The sequence below is a fragment of the Melanerpes formicivorus genome, unplaced genomic scaffold, assembly GCF_026170545.1.
Source record: "Melanerpes formicivorus ecotype bairdi unplaced genomic scaffold, bMelFor1.0.p_v2 SCAF_1, whole genome shotgun sequence".
In the NCBI taxonomy this organism is placed as follows: Eukaryota; Metazoa; Chordata; class Aves; order Piciformes; family Picidae; genus Melanerpes; species Melanerpes formicivorus.
The window spans coordinates 18,124,573-18,140,811 of NW_027142353.1; the positions used below are offsets into that span (position 1 = coordinate 18,124,573).

The window sequence follows — 16,239 nt, forward strand, 5'->3', positions numbered from 1 at the left end:
TTAAAATGTGAACTAAGCCTTTTCTGCATGTTTCCGTGTCTCAGAATTATAATAGCTGTACATTAAAGCAGAATTCCTTGTAACATGTTAACTTACCCTGTCTTAATTCTTGATTTTTAAAGTGCTCTTCTAGTTTTCCTTTTAATATTCCTCCAAGTTCTTCGAAGTGTTCATTGTTAAGGCATCCATCTCCCATTACCTCAATGCACTAATTAAATAAAATGATCCGGTTTTCAGCTTTAAGTTAGATTTCACTGAGATTGCTCATTTAAGCGCAGAGTAGCGACACATGCTCTGCTAGATCACTAGCAGAAATAATACCAATAGAACATATATAATGTAATCAATATTATAAAGGTAAGACATAGCACCACTGTACATTTCATGCATGTAACTCCAGTGGCTTGCAGTTAAGGTGAGCAAATCTGGTACTTTAGTCAACATTTTGGGATTTTGATTCTTGCTGAAAAAGAGAAAGTACAACTCATTCTTTCTATTACCTATAACAGCATTTATAGTCAAACCAAAATTCACATGGAGGAAGTCTTGCATTTTCTCCAGCTATTTAAATGAACAAACACAAGTAATTTCTTACCATAAAAAGCTACAAACAGCAGTATCACAAAATTCATAAAGAAGGAAGTTACCTTTGCAAAAGAATGCATTATCTCTGAGAGAACGTCTGAATCTGGTTCTGTACCAATGGCTTTGATGAGTGCATCACACATGAAGTGCCACATCTCTGTAAGGTACTCTGGCCCACGAAATCTAGCACATTCAAGAAGGAGGGGCATTGACTCTGCAGCTGCCACTCGAACACGTTTGATTATTAAGGAAAAAGTGCTTAGAATTTAAGCTCTGACCACCATAACAAAGTCATTAGTTTTGTACCTGAAACTGATTGTCCAGTGCATTTCTTAATTAGATACAAATTAAAAGTCACAGGAAAACTAAACTACTTGCTACTTAAAAGTTGTTTCAAGCCTGTTTAAGGCCATGATAGAAAAGCTAGTCAAGTTTTCCTTCACTTTGCTGGCAAAACCACCACTTTCTCTACTGTTTGCTTTTAAGGTTACATGCTTCTTTAAAAAGAAACTAAGGGGAAGAGCAGGATACCCTGCCTAAAATAGTGCATAAAACACACTCAACTTCTGCTACAAAGCAACAGAATATTTTAACACTAGCACTTTCAACTCATTTAGAGAAACAGTAAGCATGACTGTTCTTCTAAACTACATTTCCATTTTCACAGGAGAATTTGTAGTAGGATATCATCATGGAAATAGAACTTCAGCAAGGGAACCATCAGCTTTACAACTTGCTCTGTGTACTCCACAAATTCTTCTTTTAGTTCTTTTGCATAGCAAACCTGAAACAAAGCGTGGAAATGCCACATTTAAGGGAAAATACTGTTTGTAATATTTTTCAACTATGCAATGGTTAAGCTTAAACTTCTTTAACAATCTTTATTTTAAAAAAGAAGTAGTAATCCATTTACCTAGTTCCTTCACGGGAACATTTTAAAGAAACCCTGAGCAGCAGGAGTCCACATTTGCAAAAAGGAACAACTCTAACACTTCCAATTCCTTAAAAGTTTAGCTAACAAAGGAGAACTATCTGTTCACCTTCAAAATTGAAAATTAACTACAACTATTTTTAATCAAGTAAGCCACACATAATGGTGTACTAGAAACCCAAGCTTAACACTACAAATCTGAAGGAAAGCTCAACTATTTCATTTAACTCTATAAAGAGTCTTATCACTTACCAGCATTTGGCATGCAGTTGCTTTTTCTTCAAGGCCTGCAGTTTTAATTCCAAAACTTTGCTGATCTCCTAGGTTTACAAATTCCCAGCCATCATCATCACTCATATTCTCCATATCTTGTGCTGTTATACAGAGGGAGATTTTTTTAAAAATAAAATCCAAAAGTGCTACAAGATTATTTCAGTATTTCAAGAAAAACTCGATCTTAAACATACTGTCTAGAAGAGCTACTTCAGGTTTAATGGATGCAGTCTTCATTAAAGGTCCCATTACAACAGGAAGGTACTGCTGAAATTCCTTTCCAAGAATTTTACACATTCTGGCCCATGCTGAGATCATATACGAAATCTATAAAAAACAAGAGTCAGAGTTTTTATGTTCCACATTTAGCTTAATTCATCTTTAAAAAAGAAAGCATAAAGGAAGAGCATTTTGCAGTAAGACAGGTTAGCAGCTCCACAGAGAAGGACCTAGGAGTTCTAGTGGACAAGTTACCCATAGGACAGCAATGTGCCCTTGTGCCCAAGAAGGAGATAATCTGTATCCCGGGGTGCATTAAGAAGAGCATGTCCAGCAGATCGAGGGATTCTCTTGCCTCTCTAGTGTGAGGGACACCTCACACTACAGCAGGTTGCTCAGAGCCACGTCCAGGCTGGCCTTAAAATCCTCCAGGGATGGGGCTTCCACCACCTCCCTGGGCAACCTGTTCCAGTGTCTCTCCACCCTCACGGTGAAGAATTTTGCCCTAACATCCAATCTGAATCTAGCCATTTCTAGTTTTGTTCCATTCCCTCTAGTCCTATCATTACCTGACACCTAAAACATCCCTCACCAGCTTTCTTGTAGGTCCCCTTCAGATACTGGAAGACCACAATAAGGTCTCCTCAGAGCTTTCTCTTCTCCAGACTGAACAGTCCCAACTCCCTCAGTCTGTTCTCATAGGAGAGGTGCTCCAGCTCTCTGACCATCCTTGTGGCCCTTCTCTGGAAACATTCCAGCATGTCCATAGCCTTCCTGTAATAGGGGGTCCAGAACTAGACACAGTACTCCAGGTGGGGTCTCACAAGAGTGGAGTAGATGTGATTGGCTTTCTGGGCTGCAAGTGCACACTGAGAGCTCATGTTGTGCTTCTCATCCACCAGCATCCCCAAGTCCTTTTCTTCAGGGCTGCTCTCAAGCCAGTCACTGCCCAGCCTGTATCAGTGCTTGGGATAGCCCTGACCCAGATAAAGGACCTTGCATTTGGTTTTGTTGAACTTAACAAGGTTGGCTTGGGCTCACCTCTCCAGCCTGTCAAGGTCTCTCTGGATGCCATCCCTTCCCTCCAGTGTCTGCTGCACCACACAGCTTGGTGTCATCAGCAAACCTGCTGACAGTGCACTCAATGCCACTGACCATGTCACCAGAGATGTTAAACAATACTGGTCCCAGTATGGATCCCTGAGGGACTCCACTTGTCATTGGCCTCCACTGACATGGACTCATTGACAGCCACCCTTTGGGTGCAGCCCTCAAGCCAGTTCTTTAAACACTGAATGGTCCATCCATCAAACCCATACAGCACTAGCTTGGACACCAGCATGTCACGTAGGACAGTGTCAAAGGCTTTGCTAAAGTCCAGGTAAATGATGTCACTTGCTCGGCCTTCATCTATTAATGTTGTGACCTTGTCATAGAAAGCCACCAGGTTTGTCATGAAGTATTTGCCCTTGGTGAAGTCATGTTGATTGTACCTAATCACCTCTTCATTATTCTGCCTCAGCTGTGCCTCCAGGGGGATCTGCTTCATGGTCTTGTTGGGCACAGAGGTGAGACTGGCCTATAGTTCCTTGGGTCATCCCTCCTTCCCTTTTTGAAAATGGGAGTTACATTTCCCCTTTTTCCAGTCGTTGGGGACCTCCCCAGACTGCCATGACTTTTGGAACATGATGGAGAGTGGTTTAGCAACCTCATTCATCAGTTCCCTCAGCACCCGTGGGTGTATCACAAAATAACTATCCACTTACTAGAAAAGCTGTCTAACAAGTCTTGTGGAACAATTTTTAAGGCAACAGGAAGGTCATAGATCATATAATGCTAAGTAGTTACTAATAGACAAAGATTGATTACCACACACTGAAATTTCTTCAGCAAACACAGGTCTTGGAAGTCTCATTTCTTAAAACACACTTCTGTGGAAGATTTTAAGGCCATCTTAGTGCAATTAGTCTCAGTTTTTGTAAGACATGATGAGCAATTTGTCTGAAGGTATACTTGAGGTGGTTGCTGGTGTGCAAAACATTGCATGTACAAAAATGCTTTTAATACTAACTAATGAGCTATGAACTTGTGACAGCTTTAGGCTGTGCCTTTAAGAAAGGGACAGTTACTGGAACACTCTGGCTGAATGTTTTGGTTTAAACATGAAAACAAAAGATAAGTCTAAACTAATTTCATTGGAAGAATGCAACTTTACATTTTTAGCTTTAGTTCAGTTTGAATCTCAGTCACTTCAGTGTTTTTTCAGTCTGTTTCAGAGTCTCTGAGCAACAGCTGTGCTGGACAGAGTTGACCTTGAATTAACTGAGCTAACCAGATAAAATAATTCTTGCATACACTTTGAGCTAACAGAATTTCCTCCTTAATAATTACCTTTTTCTCTCTCTCTAACCCTTTTTGGGAAAAGAAGGGAGGCAGGGGGAGAAGGGGGGTACAGTTGGGGGGGAACCCCTCTTCTTGGAGGAGGGAAAGGTGTTCTGTATTACATTCTTTGCCGTATATTTCTGTGTATATTGTAAATACTGTACATTGTGTATATAATCATCTGCATTTTATCCTGATTGTAAATATAGCTCTTATCCATTTCTGCTTCTCCGACTGAGTTAGCTGTGGTTTTCTTTGTGTGTGGGGGGAACTGAACTTTCACCACCACAGAACTATAAAGTCACACTTTTAACATACCTGTGGATCATCATCTTCTAGATCACTGAAGTCTGTCTGTGTCTTCAATAACAGCTGCATTACATCTGATGCATCCTGCATAAACTAGATATAGAGAACAACAAGTTTTTAAAATCAAATTAAAAGGGTATTTGGCAGAGACTTAAATGCTCACTTACATTGGTGCTAAGTCCAACACCAAATCAAGACAAGCTAAAGCTGGAAATAGATTGAAATTGCAGTTAAAGTAAAACCAAGTTCCTTTTCTGGACTCATGACCAAGTCATTCTTGTCTTTTTGTTGCCATCCCTGAAAAGCAGAGGACTGTTTAAATAAAACACTACATAAATAAATACTACTACTCACAAAAAACATCTGACAATACTAACTTCCCCAGATACCCTCCTTAATATTTTAACTTCCCCATAGAACTGGGATAAAAGCTGACAGCATAAGTACATACCTCATGAGCCAGAAACATGTTAGGTCACATCAAATGCCTTAGTGACGTTTACACCCACCCTCTTTTCACTCCCCATGTTCCCAGTAGTCCTCCAATAACAGTTCCTTTTAGGTCTGTTTAAAACTCAGTTGCATGAATGCTAAGTTTACTGGTGGTCCTTTTAAGCAAAAGGTGAGGGCTGGTAATTTTCTGAAAAGCAATTAGTATTTTCCTACTCTGTACATCACACTACTTTACTTTGAAATATGATTTTCTATTTTCTTCAGCTGATAAAGATCTGTAAACCACACTGAACTTACTTTCTATCAGAACATCACTTCACAACTTCACAGATGTTTCATGGTACTTTGTTACAGAGACATGTTTTAACCAATTTATCAGAAACAACCTTCTAACAAAGAAGTACTTCAAGTTCTACTACTACAAATACACAACATTTTTTAGGGATCCGAGAACAAAAGCTATGCCAAGTCCCCTTCATACGTTTTTACCTGCCATTCTAACATTGCCTAAGTAAAATGCTCCAATATTTCTCAGAGAAAAAAATCAACAAAACCCCACAACAAAAACAACCCAACAACCCAGCCAACCACAACCCCAAAAAAACCCAAACAAAATAATTAAATGCTTGCTTTTAACACTGTTCAGCATTATAAGAGTAACTTAAGTTGTAATATTTTTGTAGGATTCTATCACGAATTTATGGATCTAAACAGCAAGGCAGTCACCTTGGAAAATAAAGACAGAAAGATGATCACAGAAATCAGCAACATAGCTATATGTTTAAAACGGGAATACATTAATTCAGTGGTAACACTGCATAAAACAAAATAGAACAGATTTTAAAATGCTTAAACCATTAGATAAGACCTAAACTTACCTTTTCTTTACCTACAGCAAGACCAATTAGGCTGATGCACTCAATAGTCTTTCCTCGTAGAAGTCTTAATTCCTTCTGAACGGCGTTCTCCACAATGTGTTTTAAAGAGGGCATAAATAAATCATAGTAGGGAACAAATTTCTCCTCTGCTGTATCTGCAACTGATGCAATTGAAGTCACAACTTGCTCCAAAACTAGTTTAGTGCCTTTCTGTATCAACTTGGAAAGAGGAAGAATAAAGTGTCATATTTCTGAAGCACATATGTTACTCAAAAGCATGCCAAATGTAAAAATTTGCTCTCACACGTATCTTAACTCATCAGTTTAGACCAACATCAGTAGATACATATACTGGCTTAGTTCAAAGGTCTTAGTTCAGCTATTCTGCATATATGACAGGGTTAATCTCCATGAACCAATGTATTGTACCTCCTGTAACTTCAGCACCATAGTGGAATGAAGACGCTTCACCAGCGTATCCAAATATGGAATAAGCAGTGACTTGGGACAATCTTCAGTGAAGTTTATGAGTGCTGCAGCTGCATGGGCTTGAACACGCTGATTGCCTTGATCCTCCATGGTTTGCAGGAGAGCTGCTATCACCTGAAAAAGAAACGTATTTTCAGATGAACAAATTTCTGAAGGAGACAGTTTTACCACTACTTCTTTTTGGTTTTACTATTCTACTACTTGCCTTCTCATGAAATTTCTTTTGAAAGCCAGGTGCAAAGTCAGTTGCCATTTGTCCAATAGCATTACAAGCAGCGTATCTTACTCTTGGATGCTGAAAAAGTATTTTATTCAAACAGTTTAGTTGACATAAAGGTAGAAATGAAAACCTTTTGAAATAATTAATACAATTATACTCACAGGATCCTGAAGGAACAGCAAAACAAAGTTAACTATCTCATTTAAAATTCCCTCCATCTGTTGGTGGCAACCTTCTCCAATGGCTGACAGAGCCATCAAGCCAGCATACCTGTATTTCCAGTCAGCTACAGAAGAGCAAAAATGAAAATAAGTACACTTCATTTTGGATATCAAAAAGCACAACAAAGATGAATCCCCTTTTTTGGCAGGGGGACAGAAGGAAGAGTGAAGAACAGAAGAGGGAATAGAAGTTGATTCGTGTACATGATGAATAAAAATTTGAGTATCTAAATCCAGGCCAAATGCAGACCTAGAACAAAGAATTCTTAACTGCTGATACAAGTATGCACTAACATTTGGGAAGTGCATTTTAATTGAGTTAATCAGGGAAACAGTATTTCTTTTTCCTTCTCTTTTTGGTGGTTGGGTTTTTGCTTGTTTGGGGGGTTTTGTTTGTTAGTTTTTGTTGTTTTGCAATTTTTGTTCAGTTAGTTTTCTATAAAGTTATCAGATAGCCTATACAGCCTCTTTAGGTCAGGAAGACAAAAAGATCCAGTGAATCAAATGATACCTAAGTTTAAAAGCAATAAACAAACAGTACTAAATTTTTCAGTAGTCTCCCCAAGAGTAAGAACACTAACATTCCATTTAGGGATGTAAGTTTTTCCCCATCTCTAAGTCCCATTAGCCTATTCTCAAGCTAGTGGGTATTGGTGAAATGGACGCTTCACAACCCTCTCCTTTTCCTAACTAGTGAAGCATGAGACATTAAATAAAATCTTACTCCAAGCTAGAAACCATGGGGATTACAGAAGAGAAAACCAGAAGAACAAACAGGTTTATCAACCTGTGGAAAAATCACATAAGAATTTCTTTCCCCAAACAGCACAGTATTAGATTCCTGGAAGGAAGAACACCACAGTTCAGAACACTGGGATCCTGACACTCATGATTTTGTTTGATCAGAATGAGAGAAATATCATCTTGACAGTGATGAGGCAGTTTATTTAGTACTATGTAAATTAATTGGATGTTAGTCCTGGACATTTTGTTACTCTCACTCTAGTGCTATTAGCATGCATGCCAGAGTTGCAATTCATGATACTACAAAATGGAGTACTAGCATGTTTGGACTATCTTGCTACCCAATAGGAGCCCATCACTTTTAAACTATTATTGCAAGGAGCATTTGTGAAAAAGTGGTGGGAGAATAGAAGGGAAAGTCTGACTCCTGAGATCGCTGATGATGGTTTTTAATCTAAATTTCTTCATCCTTCCTTCCTCCCAACTCCCTACCAGTGAGTGCCTCCAAATCAAACAGGACTTACTGCATTTCCCTCTTCCATGTACTAGTGGTCATGGAAAGCTCTGACACAGCAAAAAAGCAAACATCAGGCATCAATTGCATGGCTTCTCAGGAGTCAGGGCTTAATAGCCATTAGACTCCACACCATCCTGTGGGTATTACAAAACTAGGAACTTGTTACCCTTGAAGCTGTTAACACTGGAAGAGTCAGGTTAATCCATATCCTTAACAGAACTTGCTTTACAAAAAGGCTAAATTCCAAACAGACTTCATAAGCATTCACATTCTACAGGTGGTATCATGAACAGTCCCATGTCCCATATGTGATACAGCAACAGCCTTTTCCAGACTGGGTTTTAAATCACAAAGGTAGGAAAAGCACCCAGAACTTTTGCATTATCTTCTACTTCAAAAGTCAAGTGCATGCAATGAAGATAAACGTTTTTTTGAATGATTGCCTGAGCAAGTGTTAAAAGGAGGTAAAGAAGCATACAAAGCAACTAATAAGGATATATGGAACCAACTAAAGAAACAAATATTAAAACCATCATATCAAAAAGTAGCCAGCCTACTGTGGACTCATATATTTTGGTCCACCAATTAACAGGGGGGGAAAAAAACCCAAAAGCACCAACAAGCAGCAAAACAAAGTACTTTTCCTCTATGGACTGTAATGTATTAAAGTTCCACTTAATTGCAGCACTTCTTTAGAAGGAAAAAAAAAAAAATTCACTAAGCTACAGAATAAGAAGTAGCAGTTTAGGCACCCTTAATATACTGTGAGGCACTGTATAGGGAATTAGAGAGACTATTCCTAAGTTAAAAGAAAAGCCTTACTTAATTCATATAGTGTAATAAAAAAGTACTGTTTTGCTTTTGACATCTCTGTTCAGCTGTCCTTCTTCCAGAAAAATGTTCTGATGTGCAATACATGAGTTTAACAAATCAGTCTAAGAAAAATGTATAAACTTCCAAGTTCATAGCATTTACAGTGTTTGCTGCTGAAATCAAAAGTGTAAGAATATGAAAATGTATTAAGTAGCTGAACATGAAGATTTAAGAGGTATCAAAGTTACAGAATTGTAAACAAGAAGAAATTGCAGTTACTTACGATTCTGAAGCATTTGCATAATATGTTCTTTAATCATAGGTAAAACAAGCTTTCCTCCAAGGCCACACGCCATCCTGTCCAGTGCACTCTCACCAGCAACCGCATTGCTAAAATATCAGTTACAGCAACATCAGTGCTTTGATAGCTACAATGAAACAGTCCAACACGGCACAGAAGTGCCCCTCCCTGCAGTTCTAATCTTCAAACTTTTGCCATCTAAACATGTGAACCTCCATAAGTGAATAAAACATCTATATCAATCACAAAATAATTACCCTCTACATTCTCTCTACCCTACCTCTCCACTGCTACCCTCTACCTACCTTCTCTTCTCAGGCCGAGTCAGCATGGATTTAAGAAGGGCAGGTCCTGCCTGACCAACCTGATCTCCTTTTATGAACAGGTGACCTGTCTGGTGGATGTTGGGAAGGCCTGTGGATGTAGTATACCCGGACTTCAACAAGGCCTTTGACACCGTCCCCCACAGCAAACTCCTGGCCAAGCTGTCAGCCTGTGGCTTGGACAGCAGCACTCTGTGCTGGGTTAGGAACTGGCTGGAGGGCTGAGCCCAGAGAGTGATGGTGAATAGTGCCATATCCAGCTGACAGTCAGTCACTAGTGGTGTCCCCGAGGGATCAGTGCTGGGCCCCATGCTCTTTAATATCTTTACTGATGATCTGGATGAGGGCATTGAGTCCATCATCAGTAAATTTGCAGATGACACAAAGCTGGGGGCAGGTGTTGATCTGTTAGAGGATAGAAGGGCTCTGCAGAGGGACCTTGACAGGCTGGACAGATGAGCACAGTCCAATGGCACGAGATTTAACACATCCAAGTGCTGGGTTCTACACATTGGCCACAACAACCCCATGCAGTGCTACAGGCTGAGGTCAGAGTGGCTGGAGAGTGGCCAGGCAGAGAGGGACCTGGGGGTACTGGTTGATAGTAGGCTGAACATGAGGCAGCAGTGTGCCCAGGTGGCCAAGAAGGCCAATGGCATCCTGGTCTGTATCAGGAACAGTGTGGCCAGCAGGGGCAGGGAGGTCATCCTCCCCCTGTACACCCCATTGGTTAGGCCACACATTGAGTCCTGTGTCCAGTTCTGGGCCCCTCAGTTTAGGAAAGATGTTGAGTTGCTGGAATGTGTCCAGAGAAGGGCAACAAAGCTGGTAAGGGGTTTGGAGCACAAGCCCTATAAGGAGAGGCTGAGGGAACTTAGCCTGGAGGCTCAGGGGAGACCTTATTGCTCTCTACAACTACCTGAAGGGAGGTTGTAGACAGGCAGGGGCTGGTCTCTTCTCCCAGGTAACCAACACAGTCTCAAGCTGTGCCAGGGGAGGTTTAGACTGGATGTTAGGAAGAAATTCTTCACAGAGAGAATGATTTGCTATTGGAATGGGCTGCCCAGGGAGGTGGTGGAGTCGCCATCACTGGAGGGGTTTAGGAGGAGACTTTATGGGGTGCTTGGTGCCACGGTTTAGTTGATTAGATGGTGTTGGATGACGGGTTGGACATGATGATCTTGATGGTTTATTCTATTCTACTTCAACATTTTTATCTGTAGTCCACTGATTAGCTCTTACACCAAAGACTAACACTGATGGGACAGACTGATGCCACAAATACACAAGCCCAAAAAGCTGAAAAAATTTCCAATGAATTAAGCAATAATACTAGCCATCATCTTTTTGTCATGAGAATACAAACCAGTTCAGACTCATTATGAATCATGCAAAGCAGCAGAATTCAATCTGTGGCACTTAAGAGGCCTTCTTGCATGGCTGCAGTACCAATAATCTAGTAGCATGTTCTCTTGCCAAGGACTGGCAGAAAACATCCAGTCCAGATGAGGAATTTGTGACTCTCACCCAGTTCCAGAACTGAGACTAGCCAAACCTTATCTGTGTAAAGTCACTTTTTCTGTCCAATAAATTATTCCCTACAGAAAAGCAAGACATTTTCCAGGACACACATGACAACTGTTACAATCTCAGCATGGTTAGCACTGTAATAGCTCAAGGTTATTACAGTCTATCCTAGATGTCTCCCTGCTGATGGACAAGAAAGGGATGAATCTCCCTTATTCTTTTTTTGAGTACCAGTCAGCTGAGTCAGGAACAGAGGTTTTCAAATTACTATGCTTGAATGCAAGTCTAATTCTGAACCATGAACAGTCTAGAAACTCACACAATGCAAGTTGTGTTTGCACAAAGATATTGACAGCACTGTATTTGTTCTTTGGATTGGTCATGTTGAAAGAGACATCACCACAAAGGACAAGAAAGCATGACTACACAGGTTTAGGTTGGAGCAAACTCTCTGAAGTTAAGTGGCAGCTTTAGTCTGAAATTACATTCTTTGAGCTCTTTCCTCACACCATAAACTCAGTTTGAGGAAACAAAAGTCTATCTTAGACAAAAAAAAAAAAAAAACCACACACCTCCCTGCAGTGTTTGCAAGGCTTTTGCCAGGAAGAGAGGAAGTTGAGTTAACCTTTTCCTCCTTTAGAATTTAGCTGCTCTATGAAACCAGGGTAACAAAAACCTGCAAATGCTAAAACATCCCCAGCTACTTGTGTAGGCTGACTCACATCCCCCTTAGTCAGATCTGAACACACCCTAATGAGGCTACAGTCTGATGATCATTAGCCCGTTTCTTGAGTGCACAAAAATTCTAGTCTTAGGAAGCTACAAAGACTCAAGCATCAGAAGAGGTTAGCATGCATGCACATAAGCTAACCAACAGCTTTCCACAAAGGTGAGCAACACATGGTAACACGAGCAAACCTGCTAAAAGAAAAAACTGACACCACACAAGCACCAACTAGAGCCTAGTATACTACTTGAACAAATTAAAGCGATCTCCTGTTACTTCAAGGACCAACGGAGCTACACTTCTTCAGACTAAGGTTGCTGAGCATAATTTGTTTTCTTATCTTTGATCACTCTACTTGCAATTTGTAACAAAAGAAGGGAAAAACTTCACTCTAAAATCCACAGGGAGATAAAGTACTTTGTTTAGAAGAACAAAGTTATTCCCCTGACAATCAAGAGAAATTGGCATGTCTCATGTGGATGATTCAGAGTACTTACTAAACTGCCTAAAGCAGGCTGTATCTCAAATTTCCACATCCTGAAAGGCTTGATGAGGATTTAACTTTAGCATTCTATTCCCCCTTGAAATTTAGCTCAATTAAAAGATTCAAATACTTGACAAACCTGAACGCAATGAACTCACAGTTCTACCTGTATGGCAAAACTTCAAAGTCGAGGAAACAAAACAAGTTAAAAGGGTCTGCCATGGTCTACTACTTGAGAGGGTGAAGCAAGGACAGCTTACTTTCAATTCCATAATCAGGAGGAACTTCAAAAACTAAAAGTATTTCCAGACAAGCAGAGATTAAACAGGTTCTTCCATAAATTCCTATGTGTTGGTTTTGCAAGTATCATTACATTCCCGACACCTAGTAGAAGTTGCTATCCAGTTTTATCGCCTTCCTTCCTATGGAGATCTGAAAGTGTTCTGTGACAAGTAGTTCCAAAATACTAATTAAACACTTGAAGGAAATGCCAGGTGTGGTGAAAAGTGAATTTGGACTGGTAAATGAACATCTGTGTCTTTACAGAAGTGTACCAGGAATGATCAAATCAGAAATGTAGAGCTATTAAAGGCATCCAGTGTTTCTCACCCATGACACAACAGGGTACTCAGATAAGTCGTAATACCAAGGGATTAAAAATAATAGCAAAATCATGATTTTGAGCTAGATAAAATCTATCAAGGTATTCCACTATACATTCTGATGTCCTTCCAAAGCCTGACAGCTGTTTTCTTTAACGACACCTTTTCAAGAGCACAGATTCAGAAGAGATTTGTTGTAGATGATTAAATAGGTCAGTATCCTTCAGCTTTGGTTTCACTTAACTTCAAGGTAAGATGTCAATTTAAATGATTAAGAAGCATTGACTTCTGATCAACGTAAATGACAGAAGAAATAACAGTTCAAAAAATGGAAACAGTGCAAAACTGCAGACAAGAGGACTTGCAACTTGTAGAAGTCAATACACAATAGAAGTCAGTACAGCAATACACAAATAGTGAAATAAGTTACTGATTTAGAGAACAGTACCTAAATAACCTACATAAACTGTCTGAGAAGAGTTGCATATACTGCTTATAACCAAGCGGACAAAATTAGGAGTTGAGTACAGTTAACACACTGCAGTCATTTGCATCCTGCACTTAAAAATCTGCCTTGATAATACATTAAATACAATCTTGATAATACCTTAAAAGAATAGTTTTGCAATTACCTGTCAAAATCGTCATCTTCAAGTTCATCTGCATTTGCCCAATCTTCATCATCTTCTAGGTCAACCATCATTGCTAGCATCTGAGGAACTGAAAAAAGTTTTAAACTCAGGTTGATTTTTAAAATAACTCTGAAATAACAAGCATGAATTTTAACTTAATTTGTTTTAAAAAAAACCACAAGAAACCCTGAAGAAAAATAACTCTTCTTCCTGTAGAAGACAAGCAACTCTTGTCAAATTGTATCAGTCAGTAACTCAGAATACACTTTCAGAAAAATATTTTAAGACATTTGAATTGAGAGTACGAAAAGTGTATTCCTTCCCAAGACTCAAGTGTAATGCATGGTTTACTTTTTGAACACGAAGATTGCAAGAAGTAAATCCCTTAATAAAGTCTACATTCCTTGAAAGAGTCAAAAATAGTATTACATGCTTTAAGAGCTTAGATATACTTCCTTCATTTTCCTGAAACTGAAGTCAATCCTTGAACATTTAATGATTAAAGGGACTATGTATTAGAGAAGAATACTCAATCCTTACTTTTTCTACCACAATCATATATAGTTTGTTAATTATGTGCACAGTGATCACTTAGCTTAAAGCTCTACTTTTCCAGATTTTTGTCCACTTAATATAAATTTGTTTTGTAGCATGAAATATCTTGCGCATAATAATCCACAAGTTTTCTGCTACTTTGTAAACCAATTCTTTCTGCTCTTCTCAGAATGAAGTCTTTATAGAGACTATCACTTTTAGTTTAACATTCAAGTACTATGCAAGAAGCAACACATCTTAAGCTGTTCTCACAGGAAGAAGCAGCACAGTGATTTGTCTGCCATCAGAGTGTAATGTTCCTGTGAACTTTAGAAGCTCAAGGTATGAAAAGTAGACCTTGCACTTTCAAACCAAAGTAAAGGGCTCTTAAGTATTCTTTGCTTCTCAGTACAGTAACTGCTCAGAGTAATCAATTGAATTCAAGGTAATTTATTCAAAGAAGTGTCACTTTGTCCTGGAAACAAGTTTTCAGCCAATCAACCAACCTTTGGGCTTTAAGAATCTTTTAAGGAGTCTACCACACATCTTTAGGATCAGCATCATAGTTAACTGTCTTCTATTGCAAGCTACCTCAAAAAACAGAAGGCATACAGTAGGCAGTCCATGCTGCTGCTGAAACTTACTACATCTAATTAGGTATACTGCAACTGGTGAATTCCATCATATATTTATACTACTGTAGTCTACAATAGTGGCACAACCCTAGGTAAACTCACCTCACCATGTATCTGAACATATGAGAAGCTTTTGATCAACTGATGACAACAAAACATTCATCACTTACAGCATTGTGGGGCAAGCATCGAGAAAAGATCAAATTTTGGATTGATCTGCTTGAAGTGACTATTTATCTTCAGCCAAAGATTATATCCTGGCTGCAAAAGCCTTCAGAAAACTTTTACATATGCATCAAAATAAATTAGTGGGCACCATGAACTCTCCAGCATGATGCCCATGTCAGAATTCTATACACTTACTAGTCACTGAAAAGGAGCCCAGAAGCTTTCAGACATTCACAAGTAGATGCATGAAAACAAGGTATCATTGCACCTTTAAAATGCAGAAGTCAGCCATCATCTGCCACAGAGGCTATGCAGTTCCAAAAACTATGTCATAAGCGTTCATATTACTAAAAAGTGAGCAAGGCTGAGAACAAACTGTCATCTAGAGCTGTCTGGCCATTATTGTATCTAGAAGCTGCAAAGGCTTGCAGACAGGTTATTTCTTCTTGATACTCAATAGGAATGTGGTTGTCAGGAAGAATACAGTTCACAAAGAGTTCTTTTTAAATATCAAGAAAAAGTTTCAACATTGTCCCAACAAGTCCTCAAAATTTAATTATTTCCAATATGCAGACTGTTACAAACAAGGATGAATCCACTACAGCCTGCTTCTTATCAGAGCATGCCATGAATCTCCATTTTCTGGAGACTGAGCAAAGCTTCAGCCAAAGATAGGATGCAGCTCTAACTTCTAGGGAAAGAGCAATAAAACACTATCTTGAATGCTGAGATCAATGAAAAATGTCTGAACTCAAATGGAATTCTTGAACAAATAACTGGTACAGAGGACACAGACTTATTCCTGAATTAGTATCATGTCCAGGAAAACTATGACACATCCGAGGACAGTTTGGCCTATGACCTAGTTTTGCTTGTGAAGATCAAGTGATCTAACGTTTTAGTTGAATGAAATCAGAAGGCCTTTTCTAACTAAGGCACAAACCCAAGACAAATCCAATCCTTTTTGGCTACCTTTTCACCATTCTCTGAACACAACTGTTTTACTTGGTCTGCAAAATAAGTTTTTCACCTTAGTGATACATTAATATTAAAAAGCAATTTTAACATGGACTGCAAACCACACTGGTGCCTCGTCTTAATACGAATATTTAACTCCAAATCACCAACTAGCAACCCAATATAAGAGAGATATGAGGCACTTCTCCACTATGCTGCTTATTTCAAGATAAGCTTGAAATTATTTCAGAGACAGCAACCATCAAGTGTCAATGTTCCAAACAACCTACAGGATAGAGTGAAAGCACACCATTC

At 39.2% G+C, this 16,239-nt stretch overlaps 1 protein-coding gene across 1 annotated transcript in view; it reads right to left on the reverse strand.

Moving 5' to 3' along the window:
• Positions 1 to 16,239, reverse strand: part of IPO5 (importin 5) — a 45,681-nt gene that overhangs the window by 11,238 nt on the left and 18,204 nt on the right. The window contains exons 9-20 of the mRNA XM_068167128.1: positions 13,631 to 13,718; positions 9,318 to 9,424; positions 6,901 to 7,025; positions 6,725 to 6,814; positions 6,460 to 6,633; positions 6,031 to 6,249; positions 4,709 to 4,792; positions 1,984 to 2,116; positions 1,769 to 1,890; positions 1,273 to 1,369; positions 648 to 820; positions 97 to 208 (exon numbers count right to left, since the gene is read on the reverse strand). Coding sequence (XP_068023229.1) covers positions 97 to 208; positions 648 to 820; positions 1,273 to 1,369; positions 1,769 to 1,890; positions 1,984 to 2,116; positions 4,709 to 4,792; positions 6,031 to 6,249; positions 6,460 to 6,633; positions 6,725 to 6,814; positions 6,901 to 7,025; positions 9,318 to 9,424; positions 13,631 to 13,718 — 1,524 coding nt within the window. The remainder of the gene's footprint in view (positions 1 to 96; positions 209 to 647; positions 821 to 1,272; positions 1,370 to 1,768; positions 1,891 to 1,983; positions 2,117 to 4,708; positions 4,793 to 6,030; positions 6,250 to 6,459; positions 6,634 to 6,724; positions 6,815 to 6,900; positions 7,026 to 9,317; positions 9,425 to 13,630; positions 13,719 to 16,239) is intronic.